This window comes from Thermobia domestica, chromosome 12 (genome assembly GCF_964235325.1).
Source record: "Thermobia domestica chromosome 12, izTheDome1.hap1.1, whole genome shotgun sequence".
Taxonomy (NCBI): Eukaryota; Metazoa; Arthropoda; class Insecta; order Zygentoma; family Lepismatidae; genus Thermobia; species Thermobia domestica.
This window is the reverse complement of record NC_137465.1, coordinates 131,073,959-131,088,785: the sequence shown is the minus strand read 5'-3', so window position 1 is coordinate 131,088,785 and position 14,827 is coordinate 131,073,959. Positions and strand designations below refer to the sequence as shown.

Genomic DNA, 14,827 nt, shown 5'->3' with positions numbered 1-14,827 from the left:
TTATACTCATGCTTGCATGCTATATTATGATGTTAAAGCAACATTCAATTCTTCCCCTTAGATATCAGTAACGAATGCAATAATGATCGATCATTAAACTAAAAATACTTTTTTGAATTTTAATTTTATTAAGCCTCAAAATATGAGAGATGTCGTAAAGTTTTAATTATGCTTGGAAGTTGCTGAGCTAACTCAATGAAACTTTGCTAACTTAATCACTTGTCTTTAGTTGTAAGATGATGCAAAAACTGTCTCTGTACATCATTTATTTTCTTTACAGGTGGAGCTAGAAATCAGTAACCTGCCATACACGTAACATTAAGCCTTGCAGTGTGATGTGAGTTTTGAATTTTAAAAGCCAGAGCAACCGGCAAATAAATGATTAGGTGACAGCTGACTATGGTAATGATTGTTCATCCTATGATACTGTTGAGCAATAGAAAGGACATTTTAATCTCGCCACATGTCTCTAAGAGACAAGCCAAAAAGTAGACAGCCTTCATTCACGGCCATAGTGAAGAAAGGTGAGCATCTTATCCAGGAAAACAGAGGACAAACCATCAAATAATCATCGACGAGACTAGTTTTAGTTCGGCAGTGTTTAGAAAATGAATATGATGAACTGTGTATCAGCTGGTTAGGTTCCATGTGTGACCACCCTTCGTTACATATTGTTTCTACTGTTCTGAACTATTGCATTCTGTACGCTTAGTGTTATTATTCAAAGAACACTTAAATTTTAGAATTTTGTATAAAATTATTAAAATTAATGCAGTAACTGAAATTGGAGCTACTAACATTACAGTATGTTTTGCGCCTAATTTTCTTTTTCTTTTTAAATTTAAAACTTTGTTTACTGTACTAAATTTTGTAATTATGTTTAGGACAGTTTTTTTTTTTTTTTTTTTTTTAACCGATTACGAATCATTGATTTATTGAAAAATCCAGTGTCATTAGTGCCTGATATCATATTTCAGGTAATTTTCCTGTATATTAAAATATTGGTAAGGAATTACATTTTACTAATGGATGCTGAGATAAGTAAAATGAAATGAAATGTTTGAGTTTTACGTCCCACGGTTATGCCGGTTAGGCTAAAGGAGACGGTGATGATGAGTAATGAATGAAATGGTGGAATGAAGAAAGTGGGAGGAAACGGGAGAACCCCGAGAAAACCCACGCACACGGTGTTTGTCCACCACAAAGTTCACTTGGCGAGAGCAGGGTTTGTACCCGAGACCCCTAGCACCAGAGGTGAACGATCTACCACTGAGCTACCGCGGCCCCCGCTGAGATGTCTAACCACAATTATGTTTCTTTTTTTTTCAAATACCGTAGCATTAAGTTCCAAAGAGCTATCTTGGTAACCTAACTGCATTACAACTATAGCTTCTTAACTTTTATTGTATTTTATTTTAAGGCGAACATATAGCATAAAAATATAAAAACTAAACAAAAATATTTCAATTTCATAAACGTTTCTCAGTATTTACTATTACTATTATACACATAAAGAAGTGTTTTTCGCAATACAGCTTTTCATACATGTAGAATAAAAAAAATAGTAGAATACGGCTGGGGTGTGAGGTCCCCGATTGGATCCCAACTCGCGCCAAGTGAGCTTTGCAGTGGACAAACACTGTGTGCTTGAGTTTTCTTGGTATTACCCGTTTTCTCCCACTTTCTTTATTCCACCATTTTCATTCATTCTTATCATTACACTGTTGTTAGGCTATATTGCATAAGAGTGGGACGTAAAACTGAAAGATTTCATTTTATTAATTTAAGGCATCTACTAAAATTAGATTTCAGATCTAACTCTTTATCCCTGGTAAACTTATATACAAAAGAATAACATACACCCACTTTAACTATAACTAACAATTATTTAACAAAAACTTCCAGTACGTAACTTACTTAAACTTCGAACATCCTCTATAGAAATAATGAAATCCAAGAATAAAAATTACTCGCCTCGTCGCTTTTTTATTTTTTAATTTTATTTTAATGGTCAATTGTGTTTCACATAATCAATAAACTTGAATCGTACAAGAACTTGTCAAATAATAATAAATAAATAAATCAGCTATGAAATAAATCAGCAAAGGTACTTAATGTTCCATGTGTTGTTTGTATGTTTAAGATACATCTGTGTATATTTACATGCAGTGTCAAGGAAACCTGGGTGACTACTTGCATCCTTTGCGTTAACTGTTACTTGCACTTGTATATAAAATATACTCATAGAAAAGTAAAACTTCCCTTTTTTTCTAATATTTGTTTGAATTTGTTTGAATCTAGTGTTAAAACTATTGTGTAAATCATGGCACAATTGATCACGAAGTACAACTGATGGAAGGATTTTTCATTCACTCTGTCAGAAATTCATACTGGATTTCTGAACGCTTTTGCAGATTAAGTACAAGAGAGGAATCGTTTGTTTTGACTATTCAGATTTCATGATGGCAATAACTAACTAAAGAGTGTAAAAATGGAATATATCTATTGAAATGGAAGTCTCATTAACTATAAATTTGTACCAACATAAAGCAAAATTTGCGTTTTAGTTGTGATTGTCCTCATGCTGTAAATACTTCATTTATCGCATATTTTGCGTTGAATAGTATTATAATCAGGCCACAACGAAAGCTTACTACTCCGATGGGAAAAGAAAAGAAAATTTATGGGAATCATGATTTTCCAAAAACGGGGCTCTGTGTGATTCTGCTCTGTAATACTACTGTGTTTACTCGTGTAATAGTTGCCTTCGCATAATAGTCGCACCTCAAATTTGAAGTAAGATAGTCGCTAAAAAAGTTTTCTCGCATAAAAGTCCCAATCTACGGGCTTTTGTCTCTGTGAACGAGAGTTCCTTCGAACTTGTTTATCTTGCGCGAATCCGAACAAAAGAACTTTTCGTGTTTACTGATACGTAATATCGTGACCCATCTGTCAACAGAGATCAAGCAACCTACTTCCACCCTCCATTTTATATTTACACAATGCTGTATGTATCAAAATTCGAAATTGTTTTGACCACAGCAATAACTGAATGGCAGATTTCCTCGCGTAATAGTCACAGTTGGATTCCACATTACAAAATAGGTACAAAAAGTGCGACTATTACGCGAGTAAACGCGAAACTTGTGTCTTGTGGGTTTGGAATGGCTCCTCCCACCCACATCCATTTCTCATCATTTTTAGCATACGCAGTATAACAATGGTTTATTACTACAATGACTTGATATCCGAGACATTGAAATCATTAAAATTAATACGTGAACACAAACAGCACACTGGTATCTAGTTACAACAATTTATCTAGTATTAAGGTTTTCTAGCTAGTGTCGGCTGCACTTGACCATGTAACTACTTGAAATGCTTTTTAAATATTAGTTTCCAACTTTGTCAGGAATCAAGTTATGGCGGGTGTGCTACAAAGTGATTTTTTTTTTTTTTTTCAGTTTAACGTTCCACAATTATGATCCAAGACTAAGGGAGACGGTGGTGACGATAATGAATGATATGGTGGAATGAAAGAAATGGAAGGAAACCAGAGAAATCTGAGAAAACCCACGCACATGGTATTTATCCGTCACACGTGTACGTGCGTTGTCCTGTTTCCTTCTACTTCCTTTATTCCACCATTTCTTCATTATTATCAACATTGTCTCCTTAGAATCGGAGCACAATCATCGAACGTTAAACTAGAAAAATAAATAACTAAAATTTTAAAAAATAATTTCTACAATTATGACTTTCTATAAACCAACTATTATTATGCGATCAAATTTCTCTATGACACAAATATGGAATTATTTAAAGGACGGGGAACTGGTTAAAAGTGGAAAAAAAAAATGAACTAAATGTACCTTCGGAATGCTTCCGAAAAGTTCCTTGTTTCCTTTCTATGAGTCTGATTTGAATTGCTCTTAGAAATAGTCATTGGTTTCATATTTTCATTATCATTATCAGAAACGTTAATTGGTAAAGGAACTGCATTCCAAATAAGTCTTCGTCTATTGCTCGCTGAATATACATCTTTCTCAGCAAAATGTACTTCACAAACTTTTTTCGCATATAGTACGTTCTCGGGTAGACCACGAAGATCCTCTCGTCCCACATTTACAAGCCACTGTTCCAATCTACGGCAAAAAAGAAAACAAATCAAATCAATTAAAGTTAAAACATTTCCTTGACATAATTAACATAAAAATGAATACGCTCATTCATACCTCACACTTCCTTTAGATACATATACATTAACTAAGGAACTTGTACTACGACAGTTTCAATTTGAATCTCCTTTCAGTATTTTGAACGGAAATTACGTCTTCATTTACCTTGAACCCCTTACGTTATCTATTCGATTATTTTCATACGGAGTAACTTTGCGCTTATTTTGAATGGTGACAAATATCTGAAGTTAATAAACAAAGGGAATTCTAATATATTATAAAGCATATTATTATGTCCAAATTAAGGGGTCTTCTACACTAATAAGCAAATTGATCTAATATTAATAGTACATGAAAACTAGTATTGATATTGTCTTGAAGTTTGCCAAATCCTTCCTTATTAAATTTCAGAACCTCCAAAACTCAGGAACTCCATATAAGTTTCATTTTAAAGCCTGTTTTATATGAATTCTGTTGTTTATACTCCCTAAATCATTAATAACCAACAGTAAGTCACGGTTTTTACAAGCTTTGATCACGAAGTTTCCCGTGACTCTTCATACAAATTCAACTACCACCTCCACGTTTGTAAGAAATATTTTTTCTGCTACATATAGACAACCTTACCTCATCATTATTTATTAAGTATTTTTACTGTATTTTATTTTTCTTATTTTTATATAGGTTGTTGATTTTAAGTTTAACGTCCCGTTCAGCAGCGAGGCTATATGAAACGTGGACCTACTGACTAACGTGGAATCCGAATCACATGAGCTCCCTCCGGGAATCGAACCCGGTTCTCCCACGCCAAAGGCGCGTACTATTTTTATATAGGAAGTGTAATAAAAGTGTTCACAAGTAAAAAGTAAAAAAAGTAATCACAAGTAAATATTTATACATTGTTCAGCGTAAGCTCTAAACTCCTATAAACAAAATATTTGTATCCTTCCGCTTGTCACAAATACGATTGGCTAGTGATGTATCACTCCCACTCCCCACGGGGAGGAGCAAATTATACACGTGCATTTAGACAATACTGTCTCGTGTTGTCCAGATACTTACAGCAGCAGCAGAAAAGAAAGAAAAGAAACTCGAAAGATTAAAAAAAAAAAAAAGTATTTGAATTTCGCTGGTAAACAATTGTTGCTTAGTGAGTAAAGGTTTACCATGTTGGTGTTTCACCACAACACTCGCGGAACCGGGATTCATGCCAGTCATCTTTCAGACTTTAAAAGCAGAACACCCGTCCACAGTTGAGTTGGCGCCATAATTACTGCGCATGCTTAGTGTTTATTTCTACTGTTTCATTAGTCACACTCGTTTGCAGTATTATTAGATAATCCGTATTATATTTTTGTCATTTATAATAATATAGCAGTTTTATATGAAGCTTCATAGTAAAAGTAATAATGCAATCACATGAACTATTTTGCGGAGGAGTACAAGCGTCGGTACAACAACAGCAAATCAACGAGATTTAGTTTCACGTGGCTTTGTTTATCGCAGTTTAGAGCTTACGCCGAATAATGTAAGTGCTCAAGTATGTTAATACAAGCATTTACAAAGGTCAAGTTTGCATATAATGGTATTCTGACAATAGAGGAGGGCACTTTGAAGGGAATGGTAGTTGAAAGTCCGTACAAAGAGCAATAAAGCAACTACTTTATTTATTTATTTATTTCTAATTATGCCTGCATCAAGAATGAATTTACCATTGCCTCGTTGATTCAAGTGCATTTTATGGATGGTTCACCAATATGATATTCTACTTCACAAGCGAAATGCAAAAAAATGCGCTTAGTACAATTACACCTTGTTAGTGGAGACCACAGATAACTTCCTATGTTTGAAATGGCGATTTTTGTTTTAAAGCACTCAACCGCGTTTGAAATCCTCGTAAAATTTTAATTTTCAAACGTTTTTAAAATTTAATTCTTCGCAAATCGAAATTCCCTGACTTTTAGCAAAATCCACGCCTTCCCTGTTTCCTCAAATTCCTTGACAAATCCCAGTTTTCCAGGTTTGTCGCCTATCTAGGTTTAAAAAAAAAAAAAGTTAATATTAAACAAAGAACTTAGCTTATATACTACATTAAAAAAAAAAAGTTCGAAAAGCATTTTTTTTCATGTAATCTATAGAACAGATTTCATTTCTAACATGTAACAACATATAATGTTGATCTACGATGTAACTAGGAAATAACATAGTCTTTACAATTGACGGTACGAATTTCACGCATCCAACTCGTGGTCGATTCCAGCCCGCGCCAAGTGAACTTTATGGTGAACAAACATCGCGTGCGTGATTTGTGAAAGTTTTTTTAAAAGCCCTTTGTGTTCGAAAGCTTACCACGTTTTCCCCGGTTCGATAACTAATTGGAATAAAAAAAATGTTGGTTCAACATCGTGAGGCAATTAAAGAGTTAGTTGAATTAAAAGGTATAGCACTTCGGTCTACAACGAAAGAAAAACCTGTACGAACTGATGTTCAACAAGATTTACAAAGTACGCGAAACAAGTTTTCCAGTATACTCCACGAAGAGTATGAATGACACAATGGTGTACGTTTAACTGGGTGATCTGCTTTCAACGTCACGATTGCTGACATTAACATTACGGTAGTTAAGTAACTGCTACATAAACATTCTATTGTTATTAAGGGTCCGCGGTGGTTCAGTGGTAGAGCGCTTACTTCTGGTGCACAGGGTCCCTGGTCGATTCCAGCCCGCGCCAAGTGAACTTTGTGGTGAACAAACACCGTGTGCGTGGATTTTCTAGAGGTTTTTCCGTTTTATTCCCTCTCATTTTACAGTTATCATTAATCTCAACACCGTCTCCCTTAGCCTCGGTGCATACCAATAGAATATTTAACTAAATAATACTAATAATAATAATCGTACTTAATACAGTATTATTGTGCTTCATTGTTTGTCGAAGTAATTTTAGAAAATACTTCTCAAACTCGAGAATTTCCCGACGATGGTTCTTTTATTTTGAAACGGTAACGGACAAAAGATACTCATGCAATGAACCTGATGATTATAAGAACATCTTACAGTTTAAATCCTTTACATTCATGATTTAAGGATAATTGTAGAATTTTCCATGGAAAAATGCTGCACCTATTCTAATTACCTTAGATTTATGGTTCATGCATTGTCTTCAGAATAAATCAGGCTCTTGAGACCATACTACAAACATATCTCCATACAAAATTCGAAAGAAGTTCCAAGAATTTTCAATATAATGATATTCAAGTAACTAATTACACACTCCTGGCGGGGCCCAGAGTGGAAGTACCCGAAAAAAAAATAACATGTTCATGTCTCGAGAATTTTCGAATTATTGAAATACGAGTAATAGGTATGACGATAAACATTTCGCCGTCGGTTTGTCAAATTTCGTTCATGTGACACAGAATTACAAAAGGACCCCTATGGACACCGACCAATATCATGTTCGGATGAGCTCTTCACGAACACCATGGAAACGGCTCCTCGGAAAAGTGCTTTTGCCACTGCAGACGACTTAGGAATACAATACACCAACGTCGTATGACAGCTCCGTAAGATCAGTAAGGTAACCAAGTTTGACTCATAGTAGGGGAACTTAAGGCAAAAAAATGGCCAAACCCTGTACTTTGTGTTAAAAAGGTACCACTCGGATATGTTGTTCCCCTGATCCAACTAAGCAGGAATCGAAGTAGCCCCACTCCGACAGGTGGCCAGAATCCAATATGGCGGCTATCAAAGATGGCCGTCTCTGCGAATTCATAGTGTTGGTTTTAGAGGTATATATCTCCTTAACTAATAGTCCAATCTTCACCATTCAAAAACTAAACGACGTAGAAGATAACAGGGTCTAGTAATTTGGCAAAAGGTTTTACCTAACACTGAAATTAACACCTACAGAAATTATTTAATTTGGAACTTTACATTTCTTATGATGGAGTTTACTCATATTTTTTAAAATAACAAGTAAACGGCTGGGATTATCGAAAAAGATGTCGTATAACTTTTCAAAGAGTGTTAAATTATCTTTCGTTTGGTGTATATTTCATTCAGATTGGTTAATAAACAACGAAGTTATGACAATTTAAAGATTCGCATTGAGTCGATTGATTTTCCCAAATGTCGAGCGAGAGTTCATTTACCGTAATAAAGCATCACTGATGGATGCTGCATTGTACGAAACAAATCATTCTCTTGTGATGTGTTCTTCATAAGTAACATTTTCACCAGAGCACAAGACAGTCTGACCGAGCCCGGTTATATGAATCCAATATGGCGGCCATTAATTATCATCCATAAAGGTAAGTCTCTTTCGAAATATTTATTGAAGTATCTAGATTTATAAACAAATACGACAAACCAATAACAAACATTTTTCTCTCCCCCATCCTTCTGCCCCACAGAGTAAGTATGGGAAAGAATTAACTCCAAATCTTGTTTCGAAATACGTCAAAAGAATCGGATAGAACTGAGTGTTTAAAAAACTTGGAGTAATAACAACTGCACTATTCTCGAAGTATTTCCATTGAAAGTAACAATGGCGTAAATCCCGTGTAATGTTTCGGCGGGAATAGTTCGGAATCACAAAAAAAGGCAAAGTTCGAGGCGCCTACGCAATTCTTGTGTTACCAAGAAATCGTCGATTCAAAATGAGCGATGTTTTTGAATTGTACAAAACACGGTTAATGACGATTATGAAGAAGCCTGAATCAGAAGAAATAGAAGTTCATAGTACAAGATTTCGTGAAAGGATTCTTCGTCACAGGCCAGATCTAACAGCTCATCTGTCCAGCAGAGATGTTTTGCTTTCAGAAGGATCTGACATAATAAGTGAGCTGGAGAAAGACATAGATGAAGATGCTATGACACTAAGTCGTGTTGTTAAGATGCTTCGAAAGGATATGGCAAACCACAAGTCATTTTGCAAGAAAATTTGAGAATCACTGCCAGGAAGATACTGTTCCTCCTTCACTAATAACAAAATAACAAAATTATAAAAGGGGGTGGCGGAGCGATTGGACTCTTACACGACGACAATGCTCTTGTCAAATGGATGCCAACGGGACCTGAAATTAGTAGACTAATTAATGAATTCAAAATACCATATAATGAATATGATCCTGATAATAAGCACCATGAAGATTACTCGTCGATGCAAGAAAAATTTAAATCGTCTGTTGAAAAGATGAAAGAAGTTTTCGTCGAATTGGGGAATCCGTTTGAAGAAAATAGTGGACTTGTTAATGTTGCTTCCAGAATCATTTATAGCGGTGATATAATTGAATCCCTATATTGAGCAGAAGAAAAAGGATCTAATATGTACAAGAAATTTGTGCAAGAAAGATCAGTAGGATGTACGAAGCCATTCTTTTCGCCACCCCCTATCTTCTCTAGTGCTTCGTTCTTCACTTCAAAAGAATAAAACAAATAGAAATGAAATAAAATTACTTAAGATGGACGTTGAGCTATGCTCTCGCTTACTACGCGTCAGTCAAACAAGACGACTTGACTTGGATGAATTCTTTCAGCACGAGAGTCAACCAATTCCACAGTCTCTCTGCCATAATTCACAGTCCTCAAAAAAGTCCGACTTAGTTATGCTTCTAGAGAGTGAAGCCAACATCAAAGAAGAACACTTTCCTAATTCTTGTGATATTTCGTTATTTGATGGAGCAATTTTGATTCACATTTTGCAACCAGTATCAGTAGAAACATTTTGTGATCATTTCCAGTATAATTTCTTCAAATATGTTCAAGGAGATGCAGACACATTCCATGCAGAGCAAGTGGATCTGATATGGGATAGATACTATTCAAATAGCATAAAATCTTCCACATGAGAAAGCAGGGGAGTAGGAGTAAGGATAAAAGTAACATCAACTACACCAATTCCTAGCAAGTGGAACGATTTCCCTCGTAATGACGCAAATAAATAAGAACTGTTCCTTTTTCTTGGAAAGTCTATGTGTGAAAAGGAAGGAAGTAACTTTGAGGTAGCAATCAGTAATGGATATCACATAGAAACTTCAAGAAATCTTCCAACATTTTCAAACAAATCATCAGGAAATCATTTAGAAGAAGCTGATAGTAGGATCAATTGCTTTGATGCAGCATTAAATGCACACAAGAAGATAGTTATCCGCACAGTAGACACAGATGTTGTAAAACTTACTGTATCGTTTTTCCACGACTTTGAGCGACGCGGTTTAGAAGAATTATGGATATCTTTCGGTACCAAGAAACATCATTGATTTCTCCCAGTTCATCATATTTCAAAAGCATGAAGAAAAGAAAAATCAACTGCGTTACGAGGCCTCCACGCGTTTACAGGATGTGATACAATGTCATACTTTCTCGGACATGGAAAATTATACGCATGGAAAACACGGCTTTTGTGTCCAGAGGCGACCACAGCTTTTCTAACTATTTCACACCCTGTAATCAACATAGACAAAGATTGTTTTAATTCACTACAACGATATGTTGTCCTATTATATTCAAAAACAAGTGAAAAATTTAAAGTTAATGAAGCCCTTTATGGATGATAATTAATGGCCGCCATATTGGATTCATATAACCGGGCTCGGTCAGACTGTCTTGTGCTCTGGTGAAAATGTTACTTATGAAGAACACATCACAAGAGAATGATTTGTTTCGTACAATGCAGCATCCATCAGTGATGCTTTATTACGGTAAATGAACTCTCGCTCGACATTTGGGAAAATCAATCGACTCAATGCGAATCTTTAAATTGTCATAACTTCGTTGTTTATTAACCAATCTGAATGAAATATACACCAAACGAAAGATAATTTAACACTCTTTGAAAAGCTATACGACATCTTTTTCGATAATCCCAGCCGTTTACTTGTTATTTTAAAAAATATGAGTAAACTCCATCATAAGAAATGTAAAGTTCCAAATTAAATAATTTCTGTAGGTGTTAATTTCAGTGTTAGGTAAAACCTTTTGCCAATTTACTAGACCCTGTTATCTTCTACGTCGTTTAGTTTTTGAATGGTGAAGATTGGACTATTAGTTAAGGAGATATATGCCTCTAAAACCAACATTATGAATTCGCAGAGGCGGCCATCTTTGATAGCCGCCATATTGGATTCTGACCACCTGTCGGAGTGGGGCCACTTCGATTCCTGCTTAGTTGGATCAGGGGAACAACATATCCGAGTGGCACCTTTTTAACACAAAGTGCAGGATACTTCCCCTAAGCTCCCCTACTATCATAGGTGTTACATGAGTTGGCACTGACCAATAAGAATCACCGTCTGCAGGTGTACAACTGAATGTGAGAATAACCGGGATTGCACTTTTTTTTTTTTTTTTTTTTTTTTTTTTTTTTTTCAGTCTGGTCAGTGAGTGAATCTTGATCAAAGTCCATGACGGTTCCCAAAACCCCTACAAGATTACAAGATGATGTTGCCAGTATGGTAATCTATGGTCAAGTTGATTCATCATGTCTTCCCCAACGAAGTAAAGTCATCTATGCGGATCGTTACAGTGTGATGAACCCCATGAAATTATTCCGCAACGGTTTCGCACAAACATCCACAAATGTTGCTCAAAGCATGTTGCAGAGTGTCCTACCGTCTACCATCACTTCCGGCATCTCGAGCACTTTTTGGAAAGGAAGACCTTACCCTAATGATCGGCCAGCGCAACATGCGGCTAAGGATTTCTTCGCAATGCACACTCCAGACTTCTTCCGTCACGGAATCAACTCGTTGGCAGAGCAATGACAAAAATATGTGGCTGTAGACGGCTAATATTTTGGCTAACCAGGTAGTGTAGTATTTTTTCTTTCTTTCTTTGGAAATGAACCACTTGGGATGGACATTTTATTGGCAGCAACATAATACTTACGTTAAGCACTCCAAACAAAAATCAACCATTTAAAATTGACTCTTTATTCACGACTTACTCACTCCTGACGTTTGCACATGTCTTTAGTTTATAAACTTCCTGTAATCTTACTGTTTGTGTTATTTATTATGTGAATTTACTTATATCGTTAAGCGAAAAAATGTTTATTTTCCTCGTTTTCTGATCATAATTTTGTACTAAAAGAAGAAAGAATTGATATGTAAATAATATATTTGTATACCGATAAACTGATGCTTGAGTTTGAAAGTTCAATTTCTGTAATTTTTCCAAGATTATTGTCTAAAATTTTTTATATAATGTAATTTTATTTTTCAATGTAATGAAATTTCTCTTGAGCAATATAAAATTTACATTGTTTTCGTGATAACCGAAATTTAATACATCGAAATTTTGATTGTTACTACGTTCCAGTACAATTATATATAATTCTTTAGACATGAGTGTTAACTTACGAAAATTTACAGAAATTATGAAATTACACCAAAATAGAACAGTTGTAACGGAAATTATCGTGGTGTAAAGTAATCCACCCCACATGAGCAGGTTGAAAAAATGAAATGAAATTTTAAGTTTTACGTCCTACGCTTATATCGGTTAGGCTAAAGGAGACAGTGATGATGAGAAATGAATGAAATGGTGGAATGAAGACAGTGGGAGGAAACGGGAGAACCCCGGGAAAACCCATGAGCACAGTGTTTGTCCACCCCAAAGTCCACACGGCGCGAACTGGGATCAAACCAGAGACTCCAAGCACCGGAAGTGAACGCTCTACCACTGAGCCACCGCGCTCCCTATGAGCAAATTGAATTCTCCGCTCATTCTTGACTGATTTTATGAACGAACATTGTTGTTATTCCATCACAATCAATTGTGTATAATACATCTTTATTTTAGTAGTTAGCACAATTTAGTCATTACAGAAATATAAAATGAAAATGAAATAAAATCTTTGAGTTTTATGTCCCACGGTTATGCCGGTTAGGCTAAAGGAGACGGTGATTTGAGAAATGAATGAAATGGTGGAATGAAGAAAGTGGGAGGAGACGGGAGAACCCCGAGAAAACCCACGCACACGGTGTTTGTCCACCACAAAGTTCACTTGGCGGGGCCTGGGATCGAACCCAGGACCCCAAGCACCAGAGGTGAACGCTCTACCACTGAGCCACCGCGGCCCCCCTACGGAAATATAAATAAAACATGAAATATTATACAGGAAACGACGTTTTAAAGATATTTAATTTATCTTTCTTGATAACAAAATTTTTCACTATAACTATGAACTGCTGAATACGTAATTGAACCTCACCACTATGTACATAAATATAATTTGACTGACTGATTTTACTTACCTCTCTCGAGGCTTAATAGGAAAGCGGAAAAAGGATAATCCAGAAGAATTTTTCCAATTATTTTTGCATCCTCTGTACTCGCACCTAAAATGCATTCTGCGGTATAAAATAAACCTATTTCGACTCCTAATTAAAAAGAAAAAAGAAGTAGGTATTCGTTAATTAAAACAAAAAATAGAAGTAGGTAATCGTTAATTTACCAAACGTCACTTCGATTATTCACAGTACTATACACAAGTAACCTAATTCTCTTATCTATGACACTACTTTCGATTAAAAGTTGTACGAAATAGGCACTTCTTTTAGACAATCAGTGTTTAAAATATTGATCTAACGAAACTGAAGGAAACTGGACAATCAGAATGGCCGACCAGGATCTTTCAATTATATAGTACGAACTTCAACGACTCCTCAATCGCTCAACTGTTCTGAGTTATAAAAAACTACATACCTAAGGCCATGCCGAAAGTTTTTAGCAGCGCAATAATCTAACGTCACAGCAACATTTTGTTTATTGCATTCGACATTTTGATATTTTGTGACTTTCAGCCATCAATGGCACAATTAGTCTGTGATAGCATGGTCAGAGATAAGAGAGATAAGGAAAATGGTGAAAGATGATCCCCATATATCTTTCCTGGAGATCGAAGCGAATGGTGTGAATTTATGTTGAATACATTCAACCAAGGGGTAAGTCGTGATGTTTACAACATCGTCACGGGTGACGAAACGTGGATTTATCATTATGATACGCTTACCAAGCAGCAGTCGGATGTGTAGTGCTTTGAGAATGAAGACCCCCCCAACCAAAGTGAAGAGACCTCGGAGTGTTGGAAAGAAAATGGTTGCGTCTTTTTTCTCACGGAAGGGACATGTTGCGACTGTTGTACTTGACAATCGGCGTATGGTGAATGCTGAGTGGTACTCAACAGTTTGTCTTTCCACTGTGTTCAGGAAATGGAAGGCCCAACATTCAAGATCAAAACTCGGCCATTTTCTGTTGCATCATGACAATGCAAGTGCCCACAGTGCTGCAAGAACTGTAGACTTTTTGAACCAGGAAGGAGTCAGAGTGCTGCCACATTCACCCTATTCGCCGGACTTGGCCTTGTGCGATTTTTTTATGTTTCCCTAAGTGAAGGAACAGTTGCATGGACATCGCTTTTCATCGGATGATGATGCGACTGGTGCTTATTGGGAGTCTGTGGACAATATAGACTAAAGTGTGTGGAATGAACAGTTTTCTAAGTGGTGTGAAGGGATGCAAAAGTGTATTCGTGTCTGTGGAGAATACTTTGAAAAACTGTAAATGTTTTGTTCCAGCTCGATGCTTCTTGTGGTCAGAGCTAAAAACTTTCGTCAGCTTTTATGTTGAACGAATACTCAACAAT

At 36.0% G+C, this 14,827-nt stretch overlaps 1 protein-coding gene across 4 annotated transcripts in view; it reads right to left on the bottom strand.

Moving 5' to 3' along the window:
- The window catches only part of LOC145666663 (uncharacterized), a 43,908-nt gene that overhangs the window by 23,045 nt on the left and 6,036 nt on the right, over nucleotides 1-14,827 (bottom strand). For all 4 annotated transcript variants that reach the window (XM_081734131.1, XM_081734129.1, XM_081734130.1 and 1 more), the window contains exons 2-3: nucleotides 13,437-13,562; nucleotides 3,873-4,145 (exon numbers count right to left, since the gene is read on the bottom strand). In XM_081734131.1, coding sequence (XP_081590257.1) covers nucleotides 3,873-4,145; nucleotides 13,437-13,531 — 368 coding nt within the window. In that variant the 5' untranslated portion in view covers nucleotides 13,532-13,562. The remainder of the gene's footprint in view (nucleotides 1-3,872; nucleotides 4,146-13,436; nucleotides 13,563-14,827) is intronic.